General features: G+C 32.2%; 2 protein-coding genes across 4 annotated transcripts in view; one reads left to right on the top strand and one right to left on the bottom strand.

Moving 5' to 3' along the window:
- Window positions 1-64: 64 nt before the first annotated feature.
- Window positions 65-2123, top strand: LOC111001447. The gene is made up of 3 exons (XM_022271387.2): window positions 65-506; window positions 608-832; window positions 1082-2123. The coding sequence occupies exons 1-3, from the start codon at window positions 220-222 to the stop codon at window positions 1239-1241; spliced, it is 672 nt and encodes a 223-aa protein (XP_022127079.1). The 5' UTR covers window positions 65-219; the 3' UTR covers window positions 1242-2123.
- A 987-nt stretch (window positions 2124-3110) lies between these two features.
- LOC111000550 overlaps window positions 3111-18805 on the bottom strand; it is a 32430-nt gene continuing 16735 nt past the window's right edge. The window contains exons 1-7 of one of the 3 annotated variants that reach the window (XM_022270221.2): window positions 13877-14038; window positions 9951-10189; window positions 7255-7441; window positions 6627-6777; window positions 5585-5848; window positions 4028-4129; window positions 3111-3311 (exon numbers count right to left, since the gene is read on the bottom strand). In XM_022270221.2, coding sequence (XP_022125913.1) covers window positions 3163-3311; window positions 4028-4129; window positions 5585-5848; window positions 6627-6777; window positions 7255-7441; window positions 9951-10189; window positions 13877-13906 — 1122 coding nt within the window. In that variant the 5' untranslated portion in view covers window positions 13907-14038 and the 3' untranslated portion in view covers window positions 3111-3162. Of the gene's footprint in view, window positions 3312-4027; window positions 4130-5584; window positions 5849-6626; window positions 6778-7254; window positions 7442-9950; window positions 10190-13876; window positions 14039-18805 lie in introns of those variants that run through there. The other 2 variants (XM_022270141.2, XM_022270060.2) reach the window with 2 other exon arrangements.

Raw genomic sequence — 18805 nt, forward strand, 5'->3', positions numbered from 1 at the left:
TTTACATTTTCTACGGCAATAGTTGATCAAACGATATAGCAACTCTGATTATTTGTTCGGTGCCGTCAAAACATAGAAATTTCCAGGTGTCATATGTCAATTTGAGTTCGGAATAAATCTGATTTGTTTATTGTGCTAATAAAGCTCTCCGTAATTACTATTGTTTTCTACGCAAAAGATATATATAGTTGGATGCAATTGAATTGAAAAATAATCGAAATGGATATTTATGGATACGCGGCATATCAGTATAATCAGTCAGATGAACTGGCGACGCAAATGTTTGCTCAACAAGCTCTTGCTTCCTCAGTTCAATATCCTGATTCCCATCGTGGCTTACCAGGACAAGAAGCGCACACGATGCCCGTCCCCACGGGAACACCGTGGAATGTTCAAAGCCTACCATGGAGCTTGCAATCTCCTCCTAATCTTGTTCACTTTACAGCTCAAATGGAAAAACCACTCTTACATTGTAAGAGAAAAAGTACAGATTCTGAACCCGTAATGTAAGTAAATTATATCTATATTCTCTTATATTATTCAAATAATCTTATTGTCATGGATACCTATTATTTTTTTGGTAATACTAATTTTAATCATCTTTTAGACCCCCAAAGCAATTAATAACAGAGGAAAAAATGGCAGCCCATTTCAATAGTCTTCACATATCTGCTGATTACACACAGCATTCACTGGCATCTGAAGATGTTATGGAACTAGCTGTAGACCCTGTATCTATATCTGAAAGATTAAAAGGACATAGAATTGTGCTCTCCGAGGATGTTAAGAAGTTGAAAGATGAGCCTTTGTTACCCCCAACACTAATTGAAAGGTACTTTAGCAAAATGCAAATAAAAGCTACTGCTATGTTTTTTTCACTATGGCTAGTCTGTGGTTTATGGCCATGATATTCCTGAGTGAATTAAAAATAAAATATACTTTTTAAATAATAAATTTTAATGTAGCATTATTAGCAACATTGCACATAGTTTCTTAGTATATAGCTTGTTGGGTTTTTTAAGAATAAGCAAACCTATACTCACCTATAATCATCAACTAAACAATATTTAAAAAATTACAGCATTCAAAAACCCCAAATGTCCCTAGTGGTTTGGCAGCCTCGTGAAGAAATCATTAAAGTTAAAACAGAAGACGAAAAATCAGAACAAGATGAAGAATTCAAAAGAAGAAATGGTGTTCTTGTTCCACCAGAACCATCAGGAATGGATGTTGAAATGTGATCTTTGTTAGTTTTTGTAATATTAGGGACTGATTTGTATGGTATATTTTAGTCATTAGTAGTATAAGTAACAAACTATTATTATTTTTTAAGTATAATTTTTGCCATTAAATGTTTATGGTTGACTATTGATATGCTTTTCTGATCAAAATTTCCATTAATATAACATGTTCTTTAGTGATGCAAAAATTTAATCTATATGTGATAAATTTACATTCAAGTTCTGCCACTGAAAGGTAATTCTACAATTGTAATACTCATATAAAATAAATATTAAATGCAATTTAAGTATGTAATTCACTTCTCTTGGTTTATGATAACATTTGCATTCAAATTTTTTTTTTCATTTAGCAGATTAAAGTTTTATTATTAAAATACAATTGTGTAATATAATAGTTTTTTTTAAATTGTATTACAATGTAGAAAATACCGCTTCAAATATCAACATAAAAAGAACTATATTTAAATAGGATTCCTCTTACCTAGGGCAAAATCTGAAACATAAAATACTGAAAACATTCACGATTTTGGCTAATACTAGGATACCTATAATTTTACAGCCTAGATTAAAATAGGTAGAAACTATATAAATAACACCCAGTTTGCATAACACTATGAGTTTCAGATTTTGCCATACTTAAGACTCGGGAGATAAAAAATAAAATAATCTATGATAATTGTACCCCTCTATGAGTTGTCTGCAGTTTTCTATGTTGAAAGTCAATTATTGTATTATTAATAATTTTCTAATAATGGTTTTGTCTTAAGAAATTCTTACAAAATTTAAAGTTTAAGTGTGTAAATAATGATAACAAATAATTTGGTAATCTTGTTATAGGTATGTAAGATCCATTTATGCCTTATTTTGGTCTTCTTTAAGTAATAAAGAAAGTCACAATAAATGTTGTTTTTTTTTAAATAAACACTTCAATACCTTGCCATGGGCTCTGAACATTAACTTGTGCAGGTACATTGAATCACACCTATGTCTGGCTAATAATGAAATAACTTTAATGGATATGAAGAAAACAAAATCTTTTATAGAACATTTTTTATTAAGTTTAAATTGTCCTATCACAATTAAATTAATTCTTATCAATATGAATACTGATAGGGAATTTTATTACATTGGTCCTTTTTTTACTAAAATACTTATCACAATATGGACAGTCATACAGGGCAAGACACCGCCCATTTTTGAACATAATATAAACAAGTTATTATACATTAATCAGAACCTCATATTTTGAGCTCTGCAACACCTAAAAATATATTTATAAAACACTAGAGGGCGTCATATCCTTCAATTTGTAGACTTATCAAGTTTAAAATGATAAGTTTGGTGCTTAATAAATGTGGCCGGCACAAAATTGTTCTCACATGAGTTTAACTAAGTACACAACAAATGTATATGAAAATATCAATGGCTACGCTAAAACTTAGTTATATTTGACGAATTTATTGCAGACTTAATCATACTCAGAGTTGTTGAAAACCGACTGTCATTTGTTTTTAGTTGGTTAATGACCAGCCGTGATGTTTTGTTTTAAAAAATACTTTTAATTTTAGTTATTGAACAAACACAATGCTTGAATTTATTAAGACGCACTCTAGTGTTTGTTTTATATTAAATAACACTTAACTAAGAGATTATAAATAGTCGTTTTGTCGTTGTTTTAGAATTTATCGAGTCAGATACAGAAGTTTATAAGAGCCATCTTCTAAAAATGTCCAATATGACGCATTTATATACAATACAATCTTTGAAACCCATAGTTGGTACTTAATCTTGTCTCCATACAATATGTTATTAATTGAATTTTTTTAACATGCGTTAGGGTAAAGGATTCAAACGTTTTAATTTAAAAAAAAATTAAAGGTTTTTTAAATCATTCTAAAAATCTCGAAAATCACAAATGGCTTCAGGGGTACATGTTTACCTTAACAGTGGCAGTGTCGAGGTCTCTTTTCATATTTTCCAGCTGTTTTATATCTTGGACGGAGGTTTCGCATTTCTGCACAACCAGGGAATGGTAGAAGTGTATCGCGAATGCCACGAAGACTATTAAAACTGCAAGAAAAATATCATTCAGTTACATATAACGGATAATCCAAAATCCGTCAAAAATTTACAAATTTAAATAATTTATTCTCCTTTCAAATGTCAGATGTCAGCAATTTAATTAGTAACTATTTCTCAGTTCCAAAGTAGTTTGTCGGGTCTGTTTGTGTGTGTGGGTGTGTGTTAAACTAATATTACAGACAAGATGCGTGATCAACAACAAGTCAACCCTGAGCCCACTGGCGTAGCTTCCTTGGGTATCACCCGGTACGGAAGTAAAAAGCAATAAATTTTATACGATAAAGGACATGGATCATTTATACAAGATCACGAGTATGGGACGGGGAATCCCCTACGACAGCGTCAGCCTCTTTTACGGGAATCCCCGAATTTTACATAAAGCTAAGCTAGTACTAGTGATGGATTCCCTGAAAAAGAAATTTATATGCTAGCGATTATTTTTTTGTTTGTACATTCTTAAAGTTGAGAGACCGGGTGGGTGTCACCCCAAAAAAGTTGAACCCGGTGCGGCCCGCCCCCGCCGCACCCCCTTTGCTACAACCACTGCCTGAACCTGTGCATTTAAATCAATGGATTTTAATGTCAGGCAGGCTGAACTCCAAACGCGTGATGATAATCTAACATGTTGGTTTTTGAGGTGGAAAGATCTAGAGTTTGTAAGTAACGACTATATATTTTATGAAAATATTTCATGTAAATTTTACCTGGTATAACAATAACAGTGGCTGCGGTGGCGGCTGCGAACGAATAGTCCCAGAATTTAACCCAGCAGAGTATTGCTATTTCCACCAGAAATAGGAAGAGACCTGAAAATACATTATTAATCAATTGGCGATAATTCATAGAAAAAACGTAGGATCACAAGATGGCGATGTAGATGGTGGAAGCGACTTTGTTAAGAGAGTACTACTCTTTACGCTGAAGCCTTTGTGGCTTCAGCGTGTGATGGTCATCTTTGAGGTTGTGCGTCTTGTTATACGGGAATTTAAAATACTCTTTTAGCTTGGTATATCAGCCGTTCCTTTGATCACCTCGTGTATTATATTAGGCAAATTTGCATTACAGCTTCCCAGGGGTATACGTATAGGTATATAGTATATACCTACTAGTTCGAATTATGACTGTGCGAAATCGATGTGAAAATTAATGACATGTGTCAGGCACAGAAGGATAATCACCTACTTGTATTAAATGATTACAAGAAACACATGACGATTTATTATAGATTCTGATATTTATTAACATTTTTCAAACAATGATATTTTTTAACGAAAACACTTGATATCATGCCACGCAAATTGTGACAGAGCAATCACTAATAAACAATAAAGAAACTGTAAACGAATGAAATATTAACGAGTTTAACTCTTTTAAAATATTTACCGATTTTAAAAGGTCATATTTACAAACAAATTATGACGCCATTTTTACACACTTGCGTTTATTGTCTACTTAACGTAGTCGTAATGTTTATTGGTTTGTTTTAGTAGTTTCATTGCCATTTTTGTACCCATGCTTTTTTACGCCTATATTGTCGGTATCCTACTTGTACTTGAAGCTTTAGTATATCTACAACTATTGGTCGAAACTAAAGTATTATTGGAGTTGTAAATAATATGCTTGTTAAGTGTTCATAAATCTTATTCATTCATCACATAATTGCCACTATCGCTATTTAGATTAGTTGCCCGCTACTTCGTGTGTAATGGATTAATAGTATAAAGCCTCCCATACACACGATGATTTTCATCGTTGCGATAAAAACCGTCGGTGAAAACGGAAGTGTGTGGAACGAAATCCGACGGTTTTTATTTCTGCAGAGTCTTGATTTTTAACACGACGTGTTTACCGTTTTTCGTTTAAAATCGTAATGTGTGGACTTTCCGACAATAACCGACGTGTTTATTTACTGCGCGCATGTGTCATGCTAGAGTTTTAAATTCTCATTTCTTTTTTTTAACTTTCGTCCATATCGAAAGTTTTCTAGTATTTTTCTTTGATAAAATAGCACTTGCCACAGCCACTGCTATCAATTGCGTCGAATTCATGGTATACGAAAAAAAATTAACTATACCTAAGCTGAAATAAACTTAACTAAAACTGAAGCATCACTCGATTTGCAACACGAAGTGTGTATAACTGACGATGCAGCACGATGAAAACTGAGGTGTTTTTCTGTGACGATGAAAACCATCGTGTTACATCGTAGTGTATGGGAGGCTTAAGAGAACTGACATTGACATTTCTAGCGAAAAACTTACCTAAAACAGTACTAAACGCCCAAGCCAGCTCAATGAAACCCCTCATTCGTTCGTGCGGTGACTCCCGAAGCGCCCTTGATGGACACCCTGGTTCCATTTTGCTCACTGCGTCGATATTCGGTAAAAGATACGTGGATATCATCAAAGCGAAGATGTGAACAGCAACTAATACTGTAGTACACACCGCGAACATAACGAATAGCCACTCTGGGACGTTGGTCGGTTCGTTTATTTGTAGTTCGACCATAGCTACCATTGCAAAACCTGGAAGTGGAAAAGCGTTGTAGCGACGAAGACTAGTCAAGGTTTGGCAAATATAAATGAAATTAATGTTAAATAGCGTTATCACTGAAGTGGAGAATAAAAAATAAATAAATAAAAATTACTTTATTTAACTCAAAACAAACATTACATTCTATATACTATATTCACTATGATTAAGCTAAATAATATAGATCTATGAGAACTAGCGTTTAAACTAGGTTTAACCTGTACTTAAAATCTTATAATGAATTTTCTTGGGCGAATTTTCTTACGAAAAAAAGTAGCAATCTTTTATATGTGATTATAGAACTGGTTACGATATGAGATACAAATGATATCTATATAGTAGATATATAAAAGATTTTGAAAATTTCGTTTGATTTCTTTTTATGAAAAACATCTTTATAATTTTGTATACTAATCAGATTTAAAAAAAATATCTGTCGTTCGAATTTATTTCTGGTAAAAAATATCTATTATGAACTTATCAAAAAAAGCGTATAAAAATTAACTTCGAGAGCACATTATTGAAACAATTTGTGACGTGACCGTTTACGGGAGGTAAAATAATACATTCTTTTTAGACTACCCGCTTTTTTGTAACTACTGAGATATTCGATATTTTTATGAGATTTAAATATCACTAAACTTTGTCCAAGGTCTTAATGATTACTTTTAGCATATATACTATGAAAGTTAACTAAAAATAAGGTTCTTTAAAAAGAAACTAGGGCGCCAACTAAAATTAACTTGTGCAAGTACTAAAAGTTATATATACCAGACAACAATTCGGACGTCGTGGCTGTGGCTTTCAGTTTTGCTCTGGACATATGTAGTCTTCGCCAGGACAATCCGTCTGGCGACCCAGGCGCCAGCGCCTCATCGTTCCAGTTATTTCCAGGCATCGCTAGGGCCACTTCGCTTACACTCTATATTAATCATAGAGATTTTAACTTTTAAGGATGATTTTAAATTGTCCGTCTTTTAAGGACGTAATTATTTCTTTTTTATAATTATAAACGTATAAATATAGCATAGTGTTCTAATAATAATTCGGAATTAAACCGCGTTTAATAAGGATAAAGTGTTTGAAATTCATATTTTAAATTAAAATAAACAAAATCTCACTTTGTAGAGACTACCCTCATTCATAGAAAATTAAAAAAGTCTTTTGCTCTGTTTTAGCTAAAGTACCTAAACTTTCTTTTTCTGTCTAATTATGGTTACAAATTTGTTTCAACTAGACTGATAATTGAATAACCCTCTCATATCAGATAAGGAAGGAACATGTCGTAGGTTGCGCCTACTTCCCCACAACTTGTAAAAGCCAAGGCAAGCGCCGAAAGAAATTTAATACCCGAGCTTTTTCGTGACCGCGTACTACAATAAATATTTGCAATACTCACTCTAATGGACTGATTGCACTGGCAAGGCATGTAACCAGGGCTTAGCAGTACAGTCGCCGCAGATTTGCTGGCCATATTGGGCGTTATACTACCATTGGGTGTGCTACTGCCTTTGGTAAAATCGTATTCCAGACTGTGGGGAGCGGTCACTGATATTGTCGGGCTTTCTGTAGTCGGCTTTAATCTGCTGAAAATAAATGTTTTACGAGTTTTATAAGTTTTATATCTTAATACGATTTCGTCGCCAACAAATAAATTAAGAATTTAGCTATTCAAAGGGGGAACGCTGCCAGTATCTTCGGAACCTTGTCTAAAAGGACTCCTTTTAATAATTATTTTATTAGGTTAGTTATTAGGTATATTAGAATTAACTACAATTATATTTTTGACTTATTATATAAGTCAGATTTTTAAAATTATTATTATTAATATAATGTTAATTAAGAATGGACAAAGTTTCATACAGGTTTTGTTGATGCAGTAGAGATTTAAAACAGTTTTGTATCTTTCTAGCTAATAATTGTGACTTTAAAAATATTTTTAAAATGTTCGGTAACTATTTTAAATGTTCAAACAGGGTAAGAAATAAACGCAATGTTATATACATAATTCTATCTTTTATAGACGCTGACTAGAGATACTTGATCCTTTACAAGTGATAAATATTGTAATTCATATTTTCTGATATTGATAGGGTATTGAATACATCGTATGATCTGATGTAATAATATACTTCACAATAGTACATTGTAGATCTGTAATTGGCAATTTTACCAACCTTGGAAATAATAGTGTGAAATTTATAATTATTGGTTAACTCGTACCTAATACCGTACTAGGAAATACTTGAAGTACTTAATACGTTGTTGATTTTACTGTTCACCACTGTCACGATTATGAATAATCACTTATACTATGAATAATTTAATAGTATATTTTTAGTTATAATTGCTGTTGTTATCGTGCGATGGTATGAACGTTGTAAGCGAGGTGGAAATGAGCTTGGCACTAGTAGTTGGTAAGTCAAGATCACCTCAAGATCTACTGTTAAGTAGTGTGTGTAGTCGAAAGCTAAATTTGTATAAAAATTTATCAACACGAGCTGTCATTTTCATACAAATTTAGTTGCCGACTTTCTACATAATATACTAATTTTAAGGGATCTTGACTAAGACCCTAGTGGATCTACACCAAACCAAAAACAATTAAATTAAACAAAGTAACTTTTAAACGTTCATTTTAATTGTCTTTGACCACACTCAGGGGTGTCTGACTACCGTACGTATAAAATTTATTGAATGTTAACATCAGAAGACACCAAGTCTATTTCACCCATATTTCATATATATATATATATCATCTTAAAAAAATGAAGGTTCTGAGATTAATATCAACCAAAAATAATCAACCAAAATAATAAAGGTTTTTAATATTAAAATATATGAATCGAGATTGAATTTGACTAGTTGTGGAAAGGTCAGATAATCAATACCTTTTTCGTTAGAGTTGTCGTTCCATTTAAATTTGTGGCCTAAAAATTCTATCGTCATTACCCTACTCTTATTATTGTCTTATGACTTAACCCATTGTGTATTATATACAAATAATATGCTTTTTATTACTTATTATAAGGCGTCTTATAATAGACAATAAAATAAGTACTAGACTATTTAGTGATATTATTTGAAACGAAATAAAAACCGCAAATACGTTTAATGATTTAATAAGGGTAAAATCCATTGACATCCTTTCGTAAACCTAACACTTCTCTTCTGTCATGTGCTTATAAGATTTTTAGCACACTATTCTAAAGAAAGCTTTTGTTGCTGACGGCCCTGCGTAACTAGAAATGAAACTGGATCCTAATTTGCTGCCCGTGCTCTCCAATTACATAAGAAGACGCTACTGGGCAACAATAACTGTCGTTAAATTAAGGATCATTATAGTTAATAGACTTCCGATTCTTCGTGTCCGAGATATAGATATCTCGAGATATAGATAGATAGGGTATAGATATATTCTATACTTCTATCACACCGCGCAATCCCTACTCTCTGACTACTTTCATCACACCAAAGAAGAATTGGTCAAGAGACAACGAACAAATATCTATAAATAAATCAGCGGTTAAAACTGATTTAGTTTATGTAGAATTGTACGTCAGCCCCGTGGGCGTAAAATAATAGACTGCAAAATTAAAAAGGTGTCATTTTTTATATGTACTCGATATCTTAGAGACTCCTACGCAATGTTCGAATATTTCACGGACTGGCCAAGCACACAGAAGAGTACAAGAGTGTGCGCAGGGACAAGGGCATTTCCATTCCTTCACACTCATGCTATGATGTACACGTCTCTACAACACGACTATAGTATCATGAGCACTGATACTGTATAACCTCCAATAGGAATACCGATAAAATGGTAGGGCATTTTATATGCAATTTTGAAGTAGTTGTCTCGCATCCTTCGGGTCGCATGGTACAAAAACTCGATTTTGAAGTCAGGATCGCTATTGAGAGTTAAAGAGTATCGGCGCAAGCGCAAGAATCTGAATCTTGCAAACTCCAAGATACATCTTTAACCAATGTCAACTGGGTCCTAATGAAAATAATTTAAATAGGAAATTTTGACTTTTCTGCCCTATCTGGATTTAACAGAGAGAGGAAATGGGCCTTTTATACCCAAACACTTACTTAACATGACTCCCGTCATAGCTGGGTGGTTTCCCGAAGAACGGATATGAGTCGCACAGTCCCAAACTCTTCGGTCGCACTTCTTGCTTTGTTTTGTATGGCCTATGTCTGTCGTAGATGTGATCACTGGTGTTGAATCTTTGCAGCTTAGCCTTCACTTTGCCGCTGGGTGGCGTCTGTGTGCATTGGTCTATCCGTGCAGCCTCCTCTATGCTTGTCACGAAACTGGCCTCGGATATCTGGGAATATTTAATTTATTTAGAGTGGCAGATTACGTATGAAGCGCTGTTTAGCGTTTTTAACACTGTATATTAGGATTGCAATGTATAATATATATGTGCGCAATTAACACTTGCTGGTACGCTGAAGAAAAACAACGTAACCGATATGACTAAGACTCGAGAATCGTAAGGCCTAGATTTAATTTGGAAGAATGAAATCGACTTTATTTATTTATTTAATTATAAGATATCTAACAGCTTATACTTATACATATTATAATACAAAATACTAAGACAATACAGAAAGCCAACACAGATTACATAGATAAACAATTTATGTATAAATAACAGAAAACAAGGAAGCGCATTAAAAGACAAAGACTTTAAATGGCTTATAATAGGTATTACACATGTCCCCTCCAGAAATAAGATCGCCATAAAGAACATCATTTAGAAGTTTTTGGAAATTTGAGGACATACATTAAATTCAGCCAATTCCAAAAATATCATATACAGGTCTACCTTCTTTTGATAAAGTCTTAAATTTATTAATGTAAACAATTCTCTAGATATTTGTATAGAAACGAATGTTTTATATATCAGCTTTCATCAAGGACGCTTCAAACGAGTGTAACAATTCTTCAACGGCAATGTGAGCCTTCTTAAGTTCTGACAATGTTTAATCACACTTTTTTCGTAGACATGTGACACTGCTTGAAAGCTCGCTGTCGGCGATATCACATCAAGCGAGCAGATATCTTATACATATATAAAATACTCGTGTCGCGGTGTTTGTGGTTAAACTCCTCCGAAACGGCTTGACCGATTATCATGAAATTTTGTGTGCATATTGCGTATGCCTGAGAATCGGACAACATCTATTTTTCATCCCCCTTAATGTTAAGGGTAGTCCACCGCTTAGTTTTTTTTAAATTTTTAGATAAATTTTTATTTTTTTATCAACAGCATTAAAAAATACATACAAAACTCTAAATTTTCAACCCTCTACGATCAACCCCTATTTTTTATTATAAATGATATACATGACAAAACGACGTTTGCCAGGTCAGATAGTATCCAACATATTACTTAATACAAAAATTCATTAATCGACATATATTGTAGATTGAATAATGTTAATGTATTTTTTTTATTGTGATGACGATTTAACAATAATGTAACCTATATTTAATGCCAAGTCAATGGCTCAGCTATTAGCTAAATGACAGTTTTTCATATTCAAAGCTACGTCAAGGTTGGTTGGCTTCAAAGTATGATTTTCCATCGTCATCGCTATTGTCCTACAGTGGTTATTAAAAGGCCTGAGAACGTGTTCCTGCTTCGATAAATGTAACATTAGCGTGAATACTGTATTAGCTATGTAAAAGACCTGAAATTCCTTCCTATGGTATCGTATGATATGGTAGGTGGGCTCAATTCCCGCAACTAGACTCAGATTTGGTCCGTTTTGCGTAAAGCCCTGGCTTTGTTTTTTTTTACTGAGGTGGAAATGCACTAATGCAGGCCCGCATCAAGAATATCGAACTTGACGCGGGGACTGTGGGGCTGGATCTAAACTCAAAACCCTCTGCTATTCAGAGGGGTAGCGAGACCCTACCCACTAAAAACACCTCAGCCCATCACACGCCCTTAAGATGGGCCCTCAGGGTTCGCTAGGCATTCTACCCAAGGACGTAAAGCCCTGGCTACTTAAGCCAGCCTAGCTCCTTCCAGAAGCACAGAAGTCTCCTGGGCACTTCACAGGCTTCACGGAGCGACCTCACTGTTCCGAAGATTTTCGTACGTTGTTTAGCCACAGCCTCGCAATCCAGGAATACGTGGGTGACTGATTCAAATTCCTTCCTAAAAAGACTTCGAATGTGTAGACGTAGCAAAAGAAGTAGATACCTCAAGCTTCAAATTTATATACCTACATCTATTGTACTGGTTCTTCGCTTCGAATTAGTATACATATATTTTTTTTATATTTCGTACTGATTTGATTTTTATGTTTATTTGTTTATAAATAGGAAATGTATGCAATAGGTTATTTGGCTGGCTATGAAGTAAGTGTCAGGGAAAAATTCAGAGATGTACCCGAACTCGTCTCTCATTTCTTCCTGCAATAGTCAATCTCGTTTCTGAATACATATTTTCCTAAAGTCTAATAATGTACTAGAATAATTTAGTATTTGGCTTATATTATAGAAACTAAATATAAGATTACCATAAGAAGCACCGGTTAGGAATTAAACTATACTAAAAAAATTATACATATTTACTAAACTTCTAGCAATATTTATATTTTTAAATATTAATATACTCCTAGAATCAGTACGGAAAGGGAACCGATGATGTAGGATTTGAGGTCGCAGCAGTTCTCAATTATTTTTGTAAGACAATATAGCAACGTCATTATATATAAGAATATATATCTCTGTACTTAATAAGAAGAAATAAAATGTATATTTTTGTGAATTAATTAAGAATTACAGTAGATCGCATTACCGCCATACTGCGGCCTGTTCTCTTTCCGCACATACTATTAAATATGTAGTCCATCATAATTTAAATAGTCCAGATGGTCTAATTGCAGAAAATACAGCAATTAAAATATACTTTATTAAAACATACATTTACATAAAACATTTTTTTTTTAATGTCAAATAATTATTAATAGAATTTTAAAAAATCTAATACATACATTTTATTCAAATACATATATTTATAGGAAACCGAAATTAATAAGAGAAATTGTAGTTCGTATGTATTAGTTATTTATATTTTTTCTTTATCTATATACAGAGACTAACATTGTAAAAGATGGTAGCTGTATTAACGCCATGTGGAGTCGCCTCTACACAATCTATATTCTATAGATCTGTATCTAGTATTTAAGGAACATTTATTGAAATATAGAGTATACCACTCACTGGTATTCGAGCATTCATTTGTTTAATTACTTATCTTTCCGAACCTTACAGGCACTCCCTAAGCACATATTAACTTTGCCGTAAACAGTATTATTATAAATGTATTCTCGGGAAATGTATTTTATTCGTAATCATTTCAACTCATGATTAGTATATAAAAAAATAACTACTGACTGACAAGGGACTTACCTATTTGCCTCTCACGAAAAGTTGCGATAAATAATTGCTATGAGTAGAAACAAACTCAGTAAAATAAAATCGTATACCACTCACTTTGTGTTTATACAGTCAAAAAATATCCGTGTCTTCAACGTAATGTAAGAATTTTTCATGGATATAAAAACATAATTAAAAATAATGTCGATACTAAGTTACTTGAGCCTTGGAATTTTTTTATGTGAATTGTACTTTGATAGATTTTTATGTAAAAAAGGACTATTTGTATTTAATGGATATTTAGATGTATTAAAATCTTTTTGAAATGGATAAAACACACCGTAAATCCTTTAAATGCATGCAACTAAAGTTTTTGTTTAAGATATGGTTAAATCTAATTCATCAACAACTCTATTTAAACACATAAAATAAATAAAGACTGTGAGATAAAATTCTTTCTTTTAAGGTTTTTAGTTTGATGACGTAGTAGTGTATACAATATAGACATGAAATTATTTTACTTCGTTAAAAAATTAAAATCTAATTGAAATTTTCTTACGTTTTTATACATCTTAACATAAAAAAATATTTTAAAAAAAACCGTAAATATACAAACCTTTTGAGCAGATTTATTTGCCTTATCCATTATTAAAATCAACAAATCACAATCACATTTTTTTATATAAAACCTTAAACTTTTTCGGTTGACAGATGAAGTGCGCGAAAATTGGAGCTAAATTTCATAGACACAACTTTTCGCTGCTGGCGAAAAAAGTGTACTAACTACTTATGACTTGGCAGAGCAGCGTTTATGAAGATAAACGATTACGACTTTACAGCTATAAGTGTATATAATATATATATACATCACGGGAAACCACATTGTTATTCATTTTAATTATGTATCGAATGGTAAAACACAATATTTTGATGCAATTTTATTATGTTATTTTGTCTATTTTGGATGTGCGGCCATTTTTTCAGACCAATATTATGCAGCGAACACTTAATAACATTACCCCCAAACTGTCAGTAAACACATAATGTGCTATTGAGTAACAAAGAGCGAAATTATTAATTCCAACTGTATAATGAGTATTGAAGATATAAGTTAACTGTTTATTGGTAAAGCCAAAGGGTTCGCGAGTGCTTCCCGACCTTTGAAATTGTTTTATTAAAGTATGTGTCGCAAGACTTGCGATTTCAATTCATTGTATATAATATGATACCGATTTTTAGCTACAACGGGTGAAGCAAGTGTCTTAAAATTAGGTTAGAAGTGTGCATCTGTGGTAAATTAATACAGTTAATACTTTACTGTACTTTACAAGTTTTTATGTTTATTTTTTTAAGGAAATTTGAATAAATTGTAGACAGGACAGTAATAATGTACTAATACTAAGAATATTATTATTCTATTTGAAACAATAAAAAGTATTTCTTTTATGTACGTGTGTGAGTTATTATTAGGTAGGTACTTACGATCAAGGATAATTATGTGTAATAACTAAACTTATATCTGATTCCTATATTGTCCGTCATACAATTTTACTATACACATTTCTTAGTAATCAAATCTTTTGCATCTTAGCAAGGTTTTATGTAACCTCTTCAAGTATAATTGTTATATTTCACTCAATTTAAATATATGATACACCTAAATCTACCTTATTTATAGCCTTATATCAAAATCTATATATACATTTTAGCTATAGTTTTGTGTTAATTTACTTTAACTGATTCTGTGTGCCCACGGGCAAAGGCCTCCCCCATTTTTTTGTGTTAAAATTTAAATTTGAAAGGACATGACAATCTTCGAATGATATGGCACTATTGGTAAGTATATGGTCGAGACGGGCGCTTTAAATTAAGATTAAAAGACCATCTATTATAATGTCTATTACGAGAATAAATGTCTTTAAACCTAAATTTGATCGACTATATACTTACCAAATCTACCTTAGAAAGCACAATATCTGATTGAAAACCCGTAACCACATATATTTGATAGTTTTTAAGATTATCACGTATCATGTATTTCATAATATGGAAAGTATATCATTACATAATATAAATTTAATCACATTTATTTAATTATAATTCGGAGAAAAGATTTCACATTGGCGTAGGGTAAGCGGAATTGAGGAAGAATTCAATGTCTGTTTTCTGATACTATACTATGTTTGATCAAGAAATGTCCTGAACATCTGCAATTTATGAGCAAACGGGGCTTCACCGTATTCAACTTCCTTAAATTTTCTTGATGTAGAAATACGATTATACGATTAAGAATTTAAAATTCATATCATGTCCTTGTAAAAACCACGCATAGGATTCCCTTTTCCTGTTGTAAGTATTTAAATAACTATTTACTATAATAGAGTAGTGGCTTCAGCGTGCGACTCTCATACCTGAGGTCGTAGGTTCGACCCCCGGCTGTGCACCAATGGACTTTCTATATGCGCATTTAACATTTGCTCGAACGGTGAAAAAAAACATGTGAGGAAACCGACATGTCTTAGACCCAAAACGACGACGTGTGTCAAGCACTGGAGGCTGATACCTGCCGATTAGATTTAAAAATAATCATGAAACAGATTCAGAAATTTGAGGCCAAGGCCTAATAAGGTTGCAGCGCCACTGCTTTTTTTAAATTTACTATAATATATATAGACCAGTGCCGAAGCCTTCAAAAATAGTAAAAAACGAAAAAAAATTACAGTAGTATGAAACCCATTAGAAATGCAGGGGTATATGATCAAAATGAAAGGAAAAATAAATTACGGTCGATCCGAGTTCGGGAAGTGGGAGGGGGGTGACTTTTAAGGGGGAAAAATTGTTTATCTTGATTTCCGGCGAAACTACCAGTCCTATGGAAAAAAGTTAAATGGCAAAGTTGTAGGTCGTAAAAAGATCTACAACTTTGGTATTTACAATTTTTTCACATAACCTCAAAATTTAGGTGAAAAATTCAAAAAACCAAGTTTTTAGTTTTTTATTTATATCTTTTTTAAAAAGTTTTTTTTTCCTACGAAATTTGGTGAAAACTTACCTTATTATGTCCCAAATATACTGTAATTTATTTGATTAAAAATATTTATTTTTTCGCCTCATTTTAACTTAATATCAAAAAAGCACCCTAATTTTCAATCGAAAATTCTGACGTCAAAATTTCAGCTTTTTTCAAAAAGTCTGGGGGCTTTTTGTTCGTTGAAATATCTACTTTCTGATGGTGTAAAAAAAAATATACATTACTATAGGAAATATTATTAGTAAATGCAAAAAATTGAAAAAAACCTCAAATTCGAAAATTTTCTTTTAATTATGTACAATTTTGAGGTATTTATTAAAATTTACACTTTAATTACTCAAAAAACGTAAGATTTCATGCTTCATTGATAAACGAAAAAATTGCAAATTAAAATATACTTCTATAATTAACAAACAAATAAGTTAATAAAGTGAATATTTAATAAGACATATACAATATTTTGAAAAAGTTGTAGAATCTTCTGTAAATAATATTTGTAGATGCCTATTTATTGCTGTTTTAAGATAATTTATATACCTGAGTGACCTTCGGTGAATTTTAGCCCAGTGTAAGTTATTTCATTGAGAAGTGGGGATGGACCTAGGAGGGTCTGGGCCTTACTGCTACCTGCTATTTCGTAGCAGCTGTAAAAACCGTTAGCCAGTATTCGAGATACAGAGTAGTGTACAACATCGTTTTTAAAAATACACCTGCAGGCTGAGTTACTCTAAGTGATTTGTGAGAAATTTACTTTATTCAAAGAAAAATTCAAAATTCACCGAAGGTCACTCAGGTATATAAATTATCTTAAAACAGCAATAAATAGGCATCTACAAATATTATTTACAGAAGATTCTACAACTTTTTCAAAATATTGTAGATGTCTTATTAAATATTAACTTTATTAACTTATTTGTTTGTTAATTATAGAAGTATATTTTAATTTGCAATTTTTTCGTTTATCAATGAAGCATGAAATCTTACGTTTTTTGAGTAATTAAAGTGTAAATTTTAATAAATACCTCAAAATTGTACATAATTAAAAGAAAATTTTCGAATTTGAGGTTTTTTTCAATTTTTTGCATTTTCTAATAATATGCCCTATAGTAATGTATATTTTTTTTTACACCATCAGAAAGTAGATATTTCAACGAACAAAAAGCCCCCAGACTTTTTGAAAAAAGCTGAAATTTTGACGTCAGAATTTTCGATTGAAAATTAGGGTGCTTTTTTGATATTAAGTTAAAATGAGGCGAAAAAATAAATATTTTTAATCAAATAAATTACAGTATATTTGGGACATAATAAGGTAAGTTTTCACCAAATTTCGTAGGAAAAAAAAACTTTTTAAAAAAGATATAAATAAAAAACTAAAAACTTGGTTTTTTGAATTTTTCACCTAAATTTTGAGGTTATGTGAAAAAATTGTAAATACCAAAGTTGTAGATCTTTTTACGACCTACAACTTTGCCATTTCACTTTTTTCCATAGGACTGGTAGTTTCGCCGGAAATCAAGATAAACAATTTTTCCCCCTTAAAAGTCACCCCCCTCCCACTTCCCGAACTCGGATCGACCGTAATTTATTTTTCCTTTCATTTTGATCATATTCCCCTGCATTTCTAATGGGTTTCATCCTACTGTAATTTTTTTTGGTTTCAAAAATTATCGACACTGGTCTAATAGGGGTATGAGTGTCCGTAGTGACAAGTCTTACAGTACTTTGTGACAGGTCCAAATTAATTTATTGAACACAAAAATAATTCAAAGGTATTTTCATTTTTAACGAACTAATTAATAATTAACAGCAGACTATACTGCAAGTGCACAAAACTTGGGTTAAATAGGCCACACGCGGTATTGGATTTCAGCCATCCTGGACCGTCTGCCACCATAGGGATTTGGCATTCAGTAGCAGTGGTACTCTGGTACTTCCAACAGCAATAACAACAGCGTTCTCAAAATAGATATTTGTATCCAGATTCCAAAAAATTAATTTACAATTGATCAAATTTTATTGTTATCATAAGGTCCAAATATATTATTAGTTAGAAATATAAAACGGGTATTGAAGATAATTAAAAAATAAAAATTATTGATTTTCTACATAATTAAGTCAATTAATTTCTCAGGAAGTATTTGTAATACAATTTATCCTTACCGAGGTGTTAATTGCATGAAAATTTCTTAACCATAAATAATTCAACTACCTCCATTGTAGATTCAAACTAATAAAAATAAAGACTATGTCGATGCGCAAGCAAGCTGTATCTCTTGTATGGCGTGCCATAATAGCATGCTGGCGGTAATAGCGGGAAGGTTGCATTGCCCTTACATGGGTCATAACAGACAGGCACGTGCCTGCATGTTAAAAAAAATCTGTGCGTGATTTTGTTGCGGTGATGTGTGCGAGGGTAATTCTATTATTCATTTTTGATTGAATATACCTAATAGTGTAACTATCACATAAATAACCATGGACATATGCTTGTCTGTTTAATAATAAAAGGGACAT

Source organism: Pieris rapae, chromosome 14 (genome assembly GCF_905147795.1).
Source record: "Pieris rapae chromosome 14, ilPieRapa1.1, whole genome shotgun sequence".
NCBI lineage: Eukaryota > Metazoa > Arthropoda > Insecta > Lepidoptera > Pieridae > Pieris > Pieris rapae.

Excerpts from the sequence above, each read along its gene's own strand:
- LOC111001447 (XM_022271387.2), top strand. The coding sequence starts at position 220 with ATGGATATTTATGGATACGCGGCATATCAGTATAATCAGTCAGATGAA. Across the intron at positions 507-607 it reads ACAGATTCTGAACCCGTAAT|ACCCCCAAAGCAATTAATAA; the intron begins GTAAGTAAATTA and ends ATCATCTTTTAG. Across the intron at positions 833-1,081 it reads CCCCCAACACTAATTGAAAG|CATTCAAAAACCCCAAATGT; the intron begins GTACTTTAGCAA and ends AAAAAATTACAG.